This window comes from Salminus brasiliensis, chromosome 1 (genome assembly GCF_030463535.1).
Source record: "Salminus brasiliensis chromosome 1, fSalBra1.hap2, whole genome shotgun sequence".
Taxonomy (NCBI): Eukaryota; Metazoa; Chordata; class Actinopteri; order Characiformes; family Bryconidae; genus Salminus; species Salminus brasiliensis.
Genome location: NC_132878.1, coordinates 61,381,204 through 61,395,750, shown reverse-complemented (window position 1 = coordinate 61,395,750; position 14,547 = coordinate 61,381,204). Strand labels below are relative to the sequence as shown.

General features: G+C 40.6%; 1 protein-coding gene across 1 annotated transcript in view; it reads left to right on the top strand.

Annotated features, from left to right (window-relative positions):
* Window positions 1-3,560: 3,560 nt before the first annotated feature.
* Window positions 3,561-14,547, top strand: part of prima1 (proline rich membrane anchor 1) — a 36,072-nt gene continuing 25,085 nt past the window's right edge. Inside the window, exons 1-2 of the mRNA XM_072697355.1 lie at window positions 3,561-4,286; window positions 7,914-8,064. Coding sequence (XP_072553456.1) covers window positions 4,194-4,286; window positions 7,914-8,064 — 244 coding nt within the window. The 5' untranslated portion in view covers window positions 3,561-4,193. The remainder of the gene's footprint in view (window positions 4,287-7,913; window positions 8,065-14,547) is intronic.

Genomic DNA, 14,547 nt, shown 5'->3' with positions numbered 1-14,547 from the left:
AATTTGGACTTCAGCCTCAAGTCAATAATGGCAGTAAATTAATTTCTCCCCCTGATGGTTGTAAAACCAGCCTCTGAGTGATCGCTACAATTGAGGAGAAGCACCAAATCCCAGAGACACAGCCAGGTGTCTACAGCTACAGTCTCAGTGCATAAAACAAGGTCTATAAATTAAGATTCAATTTATTTGAGGGAGGATTTATGGCTGCAGTGATCTAATGGAGCAACCTCGTCCAGGATTATCACATCAGGGAGCACTACTGTCTAATTAAATTAAAATAAGGAGTGGATTTTGTGCAACGCAGTAAAACTTGAGCCGTCACCATAAGCCACAGGCTGGCAGCGAAAGAGACGGAAAGTCTGGACTCGGTGATAGATCTTTCGGGGCAGATCAGAGCCATGAATTTTACTACAGAGTGAAAAAGGAACCAACAGCAGCATTTCCTTGCATTCCCTGTCCAGCACTGGAATGATACCACTGATGCAGACAAAGAGGATATATTTCCATATATTTGTAATTTTGATCTTATTGCAAAATGATAGGCTTACCATTTTAGACATACAAAATGAAACAGACTGTGCTTTAGCATATGGGTATATATTCTCTTGTATAGTAAAACTCAAATAATCAGTCCAATTAACACAAGTATGGTCAAGCATCAAGTTTTATTTATAAAGTGTTTTATCATACCCAATGGAATTATACAAACACACCAAGAAACAAATAAAGTAAACGAGAAATACAATAATCTAGACCAGATGTAATGAGTCTGTGAATACATGCTGGCATGTTGTGTCAATTAAGCATCTTTTATGCTTAGTAAAGGACACAAGTGGACTAGGTTAAGGCCAGTGCTTTTAATATGAGGTTAAACTATATGGTGGAATCAACAAAGACAAGTTACAACCTTTGATTGGATGTCTTACTGTTGATGTTATATGGCACCATCTTTTACAGACTAGCTGTGTGATATAACTGTAATGTCTGGCTTTCATTGGCGGTAAATTGAATGCAAGTGAAGTCTGCTATGCGAAACACATGATCCCTGATGAGGGCCAGCTTACCTCTGCTGTTAGGACTGTGCCGCAGGACTTAAAGTAAAAAGTCCTGCACCAATGTGATGTCTGTGGGCTTTTAAAGCCTAGTCTCATAACTATTCAGCAGTGTGCAGTAATGATATCTTACCCGGAGTGAGGATCGGGTGCTCCAGGGTAACCATGTGAACTGTGACCAGTGGAGTTGGCTGGGTGCAACAACACAGACACGGGTGTAGGTACTCCGAATGTGTGGAGTGGTAGGCTGCCACAGCACCACGGTCATCTTCCCTACTGAACTCTTGCAACTCTTGTGAGCGATGTCCCACAATGCACACTGAACATAAAGACAAACACTAAGACTAACTCTGTAAAGGCCCAGAATAACGCACTCACACCGCAAACAAGAGAGTTGGTTATGTCCAAGTACAAGGATGTAGGCAGCAATGATAGCGTTCCAAATTTTGTGATGATTTAAATGTTGTCAATAGATTTTATAGACAATTTATCCCTAAAAAAAACAAAACAAAAAAAAAAAAACATTCTGGCATCCTTACTAAGTATCCTTGCCTCAGTATTGTATCCTCTCACTTTGCTTCTGCTTCTCCACTGTTGTTGCTTTCTGTGCTACCAACGATTACAAAAGTCATTTCAGTTCATTGCTACTACTTGAACTGCACCTTTCACTGTGGCAGTGTCTCCAAAAGGTGCTTCGGGGATGACAATGACAAAGTAAGATGCCATTGAAATATAATGTTAAGCCAAATAAAAAGGCTTTATTATTAAAAATCCTAAATACTTTTGGAGGCTACATCATATACATCTATTTCCTTAGGGATGCTATGCTATGTTTCTTTGATTATAGCTAGCTCACCTTAGCTAAAACTGGAACAGCTGTGATATTGAGTTTGATTAGGGTCACCAGAAGTCCCATTTTTGGGTTGTATAAAACGTGTCAGGATTTCGCACTGATTGCACATCAGCGTGTGTTCGAGCAGTTGCCACACATTCTGTGTGCCGGACACATCCTATCCCCTCGACTGTTCTATTTCATAAAATTGCGCACGTGATTAATTGTTCATCTTCACGCAACTGTCATATTATTATATCTATCAAATTTATCATTAGATATTTGCTGATCATTACTGAGAAGTTTTTATCTGGAAAAAGTGTTGCCATTTAACTTTATTTCTAAAAATGTTTCAAATGTAAGTAACTAGCAATGTTCAACGTTATAATACTGTTGTTGCGATGCTGGAATATAAAGCTGATACCAAAAGGTAAAGCTAGTTATCATGCACGTGCTATGCGCTATCAAGCTAACGTTGTGCAAGATCAATAGATAATTGGCCATAATTGCTAATCTGTGGCGACTATACTGGCTAACCAATAGCATACTAGCTACATCGGCGGGCTAACGTATTGGGTCCTAAATGGTCCTTCTGTGACATCAGAGGGGATAGGCTGTGTCTGGGGGTAATAGGATGTGTTACGACACCTGGTTTATACAGCATTTAACGCGACTGTTTAAGTCCCGCCTTCTTACCGGCACTATTTGTCTACATGTACCCGCATCTCCGTGCAGCCATTGGTTAAACTGCTTAAGTCCCGCCTTTTCATCGCCAAAATTGGTCTACGTGTATCTGCATCTACACGCAGCCATTGGTCAAACTGCTTCCCGCCACTGCCGATTGGCCACAGCCTAAAAGCTACCTTAACGCAAATATAAATAAATCCATTTTTCCAGCTTTTTTACGTTTCATTGATGTATTTATTATTTTGCCATTAAAAAAAATGTAACTTTGTTTTTTTTTATTATTTTAGTTGTAAGACACTCAAGTTGAACTGAAAGAAGATGACTTAGCATTTTAGGCTATTAAGGTTATTTTTTCGTTTTTGAAAGATTTGTTAATATTTATGTTTTTATGTAAAAAAAATTTAATGATGATGATTTTGGATGATTTTAGAGATATTTAAATTAAAGGGCTACAACCTAGCCCTACTGAGGCCCCCAGTCACAACATCCTGACCACAACGGACGCCTATGTGTTTCTAAAAACGCAAAATATGGTATTTCTAGTTTGATTAGATATTTAGCTCAATGTTTCTCACTCAGTGGACATGAGAACAACCATTTGATGCCTCAACAAAAATGGTAACCGACTGTAGAGGGATTTTGTCTATTTATTATAATCAATTTATAATTGATACCTCAACGATATTGGAGGCCAACAATTTAGGACATACCAGTTAAGGCTCCCTTTAAGACGCCGTTACTTGCCAAAATGTCCTTTTTGTGTGTGTGTGAATATTGCATTACACCAGCCACAGCCCCCCCTCCACCCCTCCCTTCTCTCCCATGTGCTCCAACTCTCCTCTTCTCCACTCTGGACGTTCAACTGTCTCTGAACGCCAAACGTGCAGCTGTAGAAAGAAGAGTCTTCACCGGACACTGCCGGGGTCCAGACGGTTCTCTCACCCCTCACAGAGAAGAAATAGCCCGAGCTCGGTCCAGAAGGGGGGGGGTACACTCTCTGGGAGACAGCGTCGATGGCACAAATCGCTCGCATCTCAGGACACCGTCCCTGTTTCTGCACGTGCCCGTTCAGCTCAGGTGCTCTTCAGAAAGTCCTGAGCAGAGGGAAGCGCTTTGCGTCTGCAGTTTAGGGTGACCCCCCTCGAGCTTCAGCTCGCGCTACAGCTCCACACCAACGTCAATCTCTCGAGCGTCGAAAGGTAACTTTTCTTCGTCGCGACACGGACACCGACACCGTCCAGTCCCCCATATGCAGATGAAGACAAGAGATGAAGCCTGACCGAGGGGCTGCAGTGGTCAGGATTTCGCTTCGGTCTCGTGGGCTGGAGAACTTTACGTCCAGCCTGCGGCGCACCATAAGAGAGCATCACCTCCAACTTTAAGCCCCAGCACGCGGAGCCCCTCTTTCGGATCCCACACTGCTCTGGGCTCTTCATGCCACCCACTAATGAGATAACTGGGCAGGAATGTTCAGAGGACCACGCTGCGAGAAGCTCGAGGGCACAGTCGCCGTTCAGCGCGAGAGGCTGCTGCTGGATCGTCGTTAAACCCTCCCAGAGCAGAGAGTTGTACGCGCCTCGCGCTCGTGTCCTCGCCAGGGGGACTGTGAAGAGACAGGAGGAATGTTTATCCCGAATTTGCCGTCGACCACGTTGGGGGTCTTGCCTTTTTTGTTCAACCACTGCTTTCTCTCAGTCTTTCTGCCACTGTTACAGGTAGGTTTTTTTGTTTTTGAGGGCACGGGGGGTCAATTCATGGTACCACACCAGAGAAGTGCATGCCATTTGAGAATGGGGTGGTCTAGTGGTAATGCTAGCTATAATAGGCGAACCCTATTTAGCTAGCTAGCTACTTCCTTTAGGAAACTTTCAGCTGAGAGGTTTCAAATGAGACTGTTTAACTGAAAGGTTCTCCAAGGAACCAGAAGTGGTCCTTTTATGCCATTGCTCCACAACTTCGTGTGTTGGACGCAGTCTCACCAAGCTGTGTCTAGTTTTGCATGGAGCTGAAAACCCTTTACACATCATGCTAGCCACATGCATTACTGGGCATGCACTCCTTTTCAGAATGGGCTATGATACCTGTTCATGTGCATGAGAATCTGGACTGGTGAAGCTGGTTTTCTGCTATATTAACTGCATTTCAGTGGTACAGGTTTTTAGATTATTTATTGGAAAGTCCACAGCACATCTGAGAAGACTCATTACCTGAGCCTAATTCTATAGTTATAGTCTTGAAAGAAGATCTTCTTTGACTTAAGAACAATAACAGTATTTTTAACAGTAACAGTTTTTGGGAGTCACATAAAGCTATTTCTTGAATTTTGTATGAAGAATTGATATTTACACACTTAATCTTAGTCTTAATCACAGAGAAGAACCCTTTTTTGCTGTTGTGTTGTGTATAGAAGCATTATAGGTCATTGTGTGTAGAAGGGGTTCTTTGGAAAGATACCCTAGATGAATCCTATTTGAGTCCCTAAAAACCTTTAAACTGAGGACATTAAATTGAATAATTTAAATTAAAATTTTTACAGTCATAAATCATTATCTTGTGCTGAGTTGCACCAAGCTGCCTCTCACTTAAATGACACTGAACCCTTATACATGCCTTACTGGCCTCCCACTTCTCTGCAGAAATAGCGGACTACTACTGCTAATAGTACTGTGTGTTGATACAAAGTGCTTGATGCGCAGAAAGAAGACTCTGCGTCCTCACCCCCTGTCACCTGCAGCAGCGAAGCTTACAGGACGCTGGAGTTTCAGAGGGAGGGCGAGTCAGGCTTTGCTTCACATGATTCCCACTCCTCTAGGGAGCCGAGGGGACGAGGTGTGTGTGTGTGGGAGCGCTCTTGGAAAGACCTTAGCCTCCACACACCCTCCGTTCTTCTCCTAGTGGGAGGGAGCTCCCATTAAGCTGGTGTGTGGAGAGGCCAGGCTTGATGAAGATGAAGTGTGCTGTGTTTTTCTGCAATATTTACAACCATGCTAGTAACTGGGGAACTCCTGGTGCACTCACAATTCACTTTCTTTACAATTCTTCATGCGTTGCGGTGGCCAGAAACTAGGTTAACACCTACTGGCTTACTAGTCACATAATAATATAAAATGTTTCATGTTGTTGCTGTTGTAACAGAATCATGGGTATTCAAAGTGGTAACTAGTACTCGTAATGAAATGTAATAATTGAAATAAATGAAACAAATTTTGATAGTCGTATAATCTTATAATAAACTTAATTAATAAATAACTCAAGCAATCAGCCTTTCAATTTAGCTTGAGGTTGTTTTATGCATTTGCTAACTAACAATCAAGAAATTAATTATTAATATAATATCCAAAATTATATATTTTAATAAACTTTCTTGCTAATAAAAATATTCTTAATTAAAAAAATTAATTAATAAAACTCCAAATTCATTCCATATAATTGTTTTAAACCCAAAGGTGTGCAAAAACTAAACTAAATCAGCTTTTCATTTATTTGTTTTTCCATATATTTTTGGATCAGCAAAAAATGAAAGTTACTTAAAGATTGCTCCTTTTTACACTCAGCCTGTGACCATTTGAGACTCCTACACCTCACAGATAGAACTCCACCCTCCACTCACACTCACACTCACACTCAGAGTGATGGTGCTGCAGATGTATGGCCGGGTTGCCTTTTGGCTCCCTAATGGTTTTATTCACTCGCTCCGTTCGTGACAGACAGCTGCTCATTCTGTCTGCTTTCACAGCAGCTCTGCACCCAGACTGAGAGAATAATTACTGTAAAAAAAATGTATTCCACATGAATAAACTTTGTCAATTAATGCACGGTTCACATCCCCAACCGTTTCTAGTTAGTGTGAGAAACGTGCATGATGGCGTCACCAACTAATTGACTATTAACTATCGACTATTAACAATGATTTAACACCCCTGTTTTCAATTAAACACAATTCAACACAATTTCAATTTCAATTAAACTATTTGTCCACACACAATGTGGACAAATAGCACCGGGAAAGGAATGTGATTTTATTTCATCATGATTAACAAGATTTTAGTAAGAACTATTTTAGTATTTTAGTGAGTACAACCTTTTAGACCTTTAGAGTACAACCACTGTATCTAGGGTGTGACCCACTAGGCTAAACCATCAGTACCTAGGGTACAGTCTTTCATAACATAGAAAAAAAGTGCAAAGGTTTGGGCACTGTACAGAATCAAGACTTAGTTACACCTCCTTTGGCAGAAATCACACTGGCTAATTTTTACAGTAGCAGCTAAAATATCTTTCAGTTGTTGTAGCTGGATTTTTCCCCTTTTTTGTAGAAGGCCTCTAGGTCTTAGATATTCTTGGATCGTCTTGCTGCACAGCTTGTTTAAGGTCTTTTCACAAATTGTCCACAATGTTTAGGTCAGGGGGCTACGAGTGCCATTCCGAAAGCTTTAGTTTATGTCTCTTCTTGTAGCCCAAGGTGGATTTTAAAGTCATCTTTTTTTGGCTTAATGTTTACATCCAGGCTTTGCTGGTGTCTGTTCCTCCCTCCACTTGTACAGGATAAACAAGTCCAGGGGAGGCAACACAACCCCCAAAGCGTGATAGCTCTACCTCTGTTCCTGATCATGGTCAAATTTTGTATTTTGACTTCATCTGTCCACAGCAGACTTGTCTTGATGTTTTGTAGCATATTTCAAACATTAGGTTTTGTGACATATAAGGTAAGGTGTTCTTCTTTTGACTTGTACATGAATATATGCTTAAAGAAGCTCATATTAAACTCTACAGTTCCCCTGAACTGCTATTTCTTAATATCTTCCTTCAGCTGAACATACCTGTCTGTCTGCTAATAGCCTTCCAATGCCTTGTGGAAATAGATTATTTTAATTTTTAGATCTTTAGACTGTTGTTAAGAGATAACCACGGTTGAGGAGTGATAGTACATGGCTTAAAGAGTCAGAGAATGTCTTGGAAATTTTATTCAGCAGACAGTTGGTGCATCAGTCTTGATTTGCTAATTAGGCCCAAACTTTTGCATGGGTCACATTGATCATTTTCATTTTTGTATGTTATTAAAAACAATGTAATTTTGTGTTGTGTGTGACTAGATAGAGAGGCTGTGTTTACTACTTCTTCGAAAATAGATTTGATAAAAAAAAAGGTCTTAACACAGCACTGTAACAATGGAACGTCTTCCCCATAAGATGTTCCACTGCAACTCTCGCTATGTTTTAGTGGTAGAGGAATGCTTGCTCTGTTGAGGAGGAGCTGATAACATTACAGACGAAAGGGAAAATTGGGAACTGTGGGGAATTATCCTGATGAATCCTGACACTGTGCTCTCCGCTCTTCTCCAGCATGCCCAGGGAGAACTCCAGAAGTCATGCTCTCGGAGCTCAGCAGCACCAGTGCAAGGGATCTGTCAGCTGCCATGCCAATGCAAACGCTACCCACCTTTACCACCACCTCCCCCTCCACCGCCACCACCCAAACTGCTCTCTCCTACTGGTAAGAATCATGCACTTGGTGCTGTGCTGCTGCTCCACATTCACATATGCGTAATACTGGAGTGAAGAAGATACATTATGTTCTCAATCTAATTAGTCTCTTAAAGTGGCATAACCACAGGCCTCAGTTTGCAGATTAGGGGATATATTGATATCTCACCATAAGATTGTTCTATTCAAAGAAACATGTAAACAGACCAGAATAAAAGAGGGTTTTCTGGGAAAATCTCAGTCATAATTACATGTGGCACCTAAGGAAAAATCATAAGACCTCCAGATCCCTGGGTGCAGCCATTGGTATCTCATGAATAGCTTTTAAGCAGTTTGTTAAGCCAGTTTGTAAAACAGAGGTTCTAATAATAATATTATTGTTAGCGTTGGTGTGTTGTGGAGATGATGCAGTACGCAAGAAAAATATTAAATCTCACAATTTTTATTGGACTGTTAAAATTATTCAGCTGAACATGGGAGGTTTTAACACAGCTTTGTGTTTATGTGTTTATTGAAAACTTTGTTAATTCAGCACATAGTGCTGTATATGCTAATATTTCAATGTTGGAGTGAATTAAGCACTGTATATGTTATTTTAAACTGATGATTGATACTGTAGGTGAGGTTGAGCTAGCAACGCGGTGTTAAGTCAACACTTTAGATGTCAATCCAATCATGTACATGCCAGTTCAGTGCTGTCTGTGTTAAATGTATTTACATTTATGGCATTCTGACTGATGCTCTTATCCAGAGCAATTTACATTAGAATCTCACACAATAGTAGTGTTAAGAGTCCTGCCCATGGACTCTTATTGATGTGCTTGTGCTGCTTAGGATCTAATTTGGTGCTGTAGATATCTGTAATTTGTTATTTCACCACTGCAGTATTAAGTTAAATGCAGCATTGTCGAAGTAAAACTGCTGAAATCAGCGCTACAGGTGTTAATTCAGCTCCTCAGGTGTTAATTCAGCACTGTATACTGTAGATTTTTTTTATCAGTATTATAGATAATGATTGCACTCTTCTGGTGTTATTTCAGCATTGTAAGTGTTAATTCAGCACTATATACTCTAGGCTATTATTCAGTACTGTAAGTGTTAATTTCACAATATAATTGTTAATTCAGCACTGTAAGCCATAATTCAGCACAGTATACTGTAGGTTATTATTTAGTACTGTAGATAGTAATTCAGCTCTGCAGGTATTAATTTGGCTCTGGGGATTGTGCTGTGTTGAAGTGTCTCACGCTCAGCTCTGCAAAGTCATGGGTCCAGGCCCATTGAGTGTGCACCACAGCACTGAAATTACAAGTCAGCACCTGCTGGTAATACATCTGCTTTTGTGCTGCATTCTGTCTTCGCACTGAAACTGGAGAACCCTAAAAGTATTTCCAGCCAAATTAAGTTTAAGTTGATTTCAGCAAACATAAGCGACCAAACAAAATACTGTAGATTATCTTAAATCAAAAATACCATCAATTATCAAACTACAGTTCAATGTAAAATACAGTTCAGTGGTGTATTACGTTTTCAGGTTTAATGTTTTTCTCTATATATTTATTGAGTGTGGGTGTGAATGTATTGGGGCAGATTAAATTAGTGAAGAGTGTGTGGAAGTTTTTTTCATGCTTGTCCATTACAATCCAATCCTATTAAAAAAATGGGATAGAATAGGAGCTTTAAGGACACCCTGAAAATGTGGCGCATGTCTGTGATCTCTCAGGTTTGCTCAACTGAAAGCCAGTGCCTAAAACTAAGAGAGCATGAAACATGTTCATAAAACAGTAATCAAGTTTAGTGTTCATTTATTCAGGCTTCTGTGCTGTTGTGCTGAAGGTGGATCACTGGCAGATTGTCCCTGCCTTCTCTCTGAGCAAAGAAGGCCTCGCAGCCCAATCAGTTTATTACAGGAGGTGGATATTTTAAGTCATCACAGGGTGCCTGTCAGGAACTGGATCAATATGGCCTGGGCATGGAAAAGGGCTATAATCAATCTCCCTTCCGACAGTTTTAGGCCTTCAGTAAACATGAGCGATTGACCCACAGAAACAAAAACAAGCTTGAGTGAGGATGCCTGAGATTTATAACAGCTTGAAATGTTAATGGGCATTTGGGAGATGACAGGACTTTAACCCTTTAACCCTCCTTCTCTCTCGCCTTCTCTCGCAGCATCTCCCCTTACACCGACATACAGTCATTATGTGTAATATGAATTCAGACTTCATTTATTCATTAATTCATGCATTCATCAATACAGCGATAACTGTAATTACCAGCTAGTATGTGACTGGTATGTGTTGGTGCTGGGAATTTCCTTTCTTAAATCATCATGAAGAATCCAGTATTGTTGTGTTGTATCCTTACCAGTATACCAGTTAAGAATACATGCGGACCAGGACTAATATGTGACTGACATGGTGTATTTTTTCATGATGGGAAGTGCTACATTGGCAGTGTGCCACCAACTTTTTCTTTTAAGCCTTTGGATAAGTAGCTGATTGAGGTAGGTGGTAAGCTTTGCCTTTAGGGCTGAATTGGCTTTGGCATTACCTCAAAAATATTCATGGCCTAATGAGGACTCCCACTTCTGTTATTACCAAGGGGAGTGATAAAAGGTTTAAACTGAGAAATACACAGTGGGCTGGGGAAATACTCTAGAACAGAAAAGACTTTTAACTGCAGAGAGAAGAACAATTAGCATTAGCACAGCTTTCCTAAAAAAGTGGGGATTAAGACAGAAGTTTCATTTCGGCTGTCCTTAGATTGAACGTCCAAAAGAAAGTATGGTGAGGCTGGGTGAGCAGACAGAAAGTGGGTTTGCTGTGTGTGTGTGTGACCTTGCTGTGGACAGAAACTCTCTCGCCACCCCTTGTCACCATCCCCAGTGACAAACCTCGCAAAAGCTGAGAGGCAGCAGGGTAGCACAGTGTGCAGAAGCGTAAAGGATGAAAAAGGCCATAAGTTCTGTGTTTCAATCACGTTCCGCCACCCATCACGGCCAGAGAGGCCAAAGACTTTTCGGAAGCCAGCACTAACACATCATAGTTTAGCACTGGTGATTTTTCATGTGTCACATCTAAACATTCACATAGCGCTGATTTAGCCCGGAATATCACCAAAGTGCTCGCATATTTTATTGCAAGATTAGTCTGCCTATTTTTAGCAGAATGGCTGTGGATGTAGATGAGGGGAAGTAGATTAGGCGGAATTGCTCCCAGGCTCTTGGGAAAGAACACGTTCCTTTAAGCCCAAAAAAGGACATGTGTGGCAAGCTGCACACATGGCTAAGTCCGCTAACTCAATAGAGGTGCTCTCAATGTGTGTGGCTTAGGACAGCTGACCTTAACCTGTGTTATGTTAAATCCGGAGTGCCCAGAACGTGCAAGGAGCCTTTCCTTTTTTTGTAGGGCCACAGCGAGTAATTATATATTTACCTATTTTCCTGTCAGCTTTCAGTAGAAAGACAAGACAAGAAGGGACAAAATTCAGTATTCTTTTGTAATTTATGCCTAGTGGATAACTGGCCATAAATAGAGAAGAATATATTTAGATGTCTTCATTTGCATAGATTAAGAAAAGATTTTTCAGATCAAAGATTTTTTCATCTGTCTGATCAGAAGCTTCTCTAAAACATTACTCTGAGATGGAAATAGTAAGGATGTGTCATTGTTTGTTCAGTGTTAATGAGCTCCTGTAGTGCAGCAAATCTATATCTCTTGCACCCTCCATGACTTGACTAAATGATGAAGTCTGAAATTTGTATGTGTAAACAGCAGAATGTCACATCAAGCTTTGTGATTTTCTCTTCCTGTCAACTCCTGTCCCCCTGGGGGGCTGTCGGCTCAACCCCCCCATCCACCCCCCTTCCTGTCTGTCAGATTGACTTTCCAAAATCCAGAGGGCCATTTAGTAATGCAAGTGTATCAGCCTGTTTATGCTAATACCTAGCATGTCAACATTAATTAAGGGCTTGTACATCGTGGCAAGTAATTACTTGTGGCCAATACAAAAACACATCGTGAGGAGCCAACAGCGTGAAGCGTATTTGTGTCCAGCCTCGCCGGCTGTCAGTTGATGCCGCCGTTTGATCCGAAAATACATTTCTGGGATGCGCGTTAGCCTTTCAGATGTTATCTCTGCGGAAGCCGTGACTAATTGTGGATAATTCCTACCGTGTCTCACTTTTGAATTATTCTATTATTCATGCAAGGTAGATAGTGTTACCTGAAAACTGGGAAAATTGCCATAACAGCAGTGAAAAATTGTATGGGCAGATAATGGCGCATGCAAACAAGCCTGGTTCTGAGAAGTATGTTAGTGCATTGCATAACAGCATACGTGACAGAACATTTGTAGTCAAGGATTTGGAAGTGAAAGAGTGGCCTACATTACTCACCATAGCTCAACTGCCCAAATGTGTCTACAACACCGAGGTGTACCTTCTGCTCATTTGTCCATTTTACGATATTTTGTTTTTGTAATATTACACATTGTTCCGGAACAAGGACCTAAAGATGGAGAGGCTAGTTTAACAGCCAGAATCATTATAAAGGAATCCATTTAGCAGCATATATTGTACATATACAGCACACAGTATTCCATGTGTCGGATTAGGCTTGGGCAGTATAACGGTAATACTGTATACCGAGGCATTTCAAAATGTTGACGGAATCTTGAAATGAGGACATTTTGTCTGATGTGTCACATTTCTGTTCTGTGTCTATCTAGTAAATGGCCAAATAAGCATTGGCCCCATGTGCATTAAAGCGAGCCACAGGGTGGGGCTGCTGTAGGTGCTCGCGTATTACTGATGTCACGCTCTGAAAACTGTTAAAAAAAAAAAATAGACAACTTGCGAGGTTAGCAAGGCTGAGTTCGACTGAAAGACAAGCAAACCTGGATTAACCAGTCCACTCAATGTGACTGAAAACAGTGGAAAAGTCAACCTGTCTAACTGGGTGACTTGTGTCTCCGTCATCTGCCTCCATCTGTAATTGGTGAATTTGTACGTCTGTCTATGTTTGTTTTTTTTTTTTAAACTAATGGACTAATAGACAGTTGTCTGCTTGCAGATTATCTCTTCATACAGTGCCCTAGGTCGCATGGATTTCATTATAGAGAGAGCTGAGATTGTTCTGAAAAGCTGTGGGTATATAGAATTTAAGACAATATGCAAAAATTCAGACTCCAGAGGGTTGAATACTTTGTTTTTGAACACACATTTAGAAAAATCATTGTGCATTTTCCTTTTAAAATGTAGAACTGTCATTTTACTCGTGCAGTTTGTCTGTTCTAGTACAGTGGTTCATGTTGTGCATCATCAATATGCCTATATGTATTGTGATGTTCTGTTTTTCCTTACAACAAAAATGATAACTCATAGCAGACATATTGACACGCTAAGATTTGTTGTAGCAAAGGATGCTTTTGATAGCGCGCCAGTGTTTGTAGTTCAGTCTGCAAACACAAGTGTAGTTGTTTAGCATGTACATTGCCAGTGGGTGGACACTAAATATGGTCAGTTTTCTAATGTTCCTCCAACATCTCCTGCCAGACAACAGAGAGTTACTGTAGCAGTTGTGGAGTTTTATCTGATTCAGTAGATCTAGAAGTAGATCTGTTCTTGTACATTGTGATGGTATCACCTGTGAGTTTGATATGGTTATTACATTGTTTTACTCATAAGCAAAGAAAGGGAGTACAGTTTGGACCTCAGGCTGTTGCCTTGATGGCACAAATATTCAGGATCAGTGCAATAAAAAAATTAATATTTGATTATTCAAATGAATGTTCCAGACATAATGCATAAGAATGTTTTCCACCGAATATTGTATGTTAATGTTGTCACGCTCTTGTTGTCAAGAGCTTATATCTCCAAAGTCTTTCTGCAGAAGGTTTGTGTTGTACAGTTTTTCATTCACTCAGAGGCATCATCCATCCGACCATCTTGGCTAGGGTCGTGGCGGGTCTGAAGCCTAGCCGGAAAGATTTGGTGCAAGGCAAGAATACCCCCTGGACAGTCCATTCCAGAGTATCGCACACACCCATTCCTTCACATCTAGGGGCAATTTAGCATAGCCAGTTCACTGACCATGTGTTTTAGGAGGTGGAAGAAATAAGGAAACACACCAAACTCCTCAGACAGTGATCAAAATGAGGATCGAACCCACAAGCTCAGGCCGCTGGAGCTGTGTGACAATGTGTGTCCCTGTTGTACCACTCAACTGCCCTTCGGAAGTATTTTTGTCCAGTGTGTCATACTTCCTGAAGTTTTTCTACTTCCACACATCATGAAAAGTAAAACGCATCTTTAAAAAATCTTTAAAAAAATAAGGGTGCTAATATTGAGTTTTTTTGCAGAAATGCAAAAGAAGAGGTTTCTATTCAGTTGTTCAATAACTTTTTTTTTGAGAGTGCACTCTTCTGGTTTAGCGGGTGAGAGGATTTTGTGGATTCAGGGCCTCCAACTCCTATATAAATACTCCAGACACAT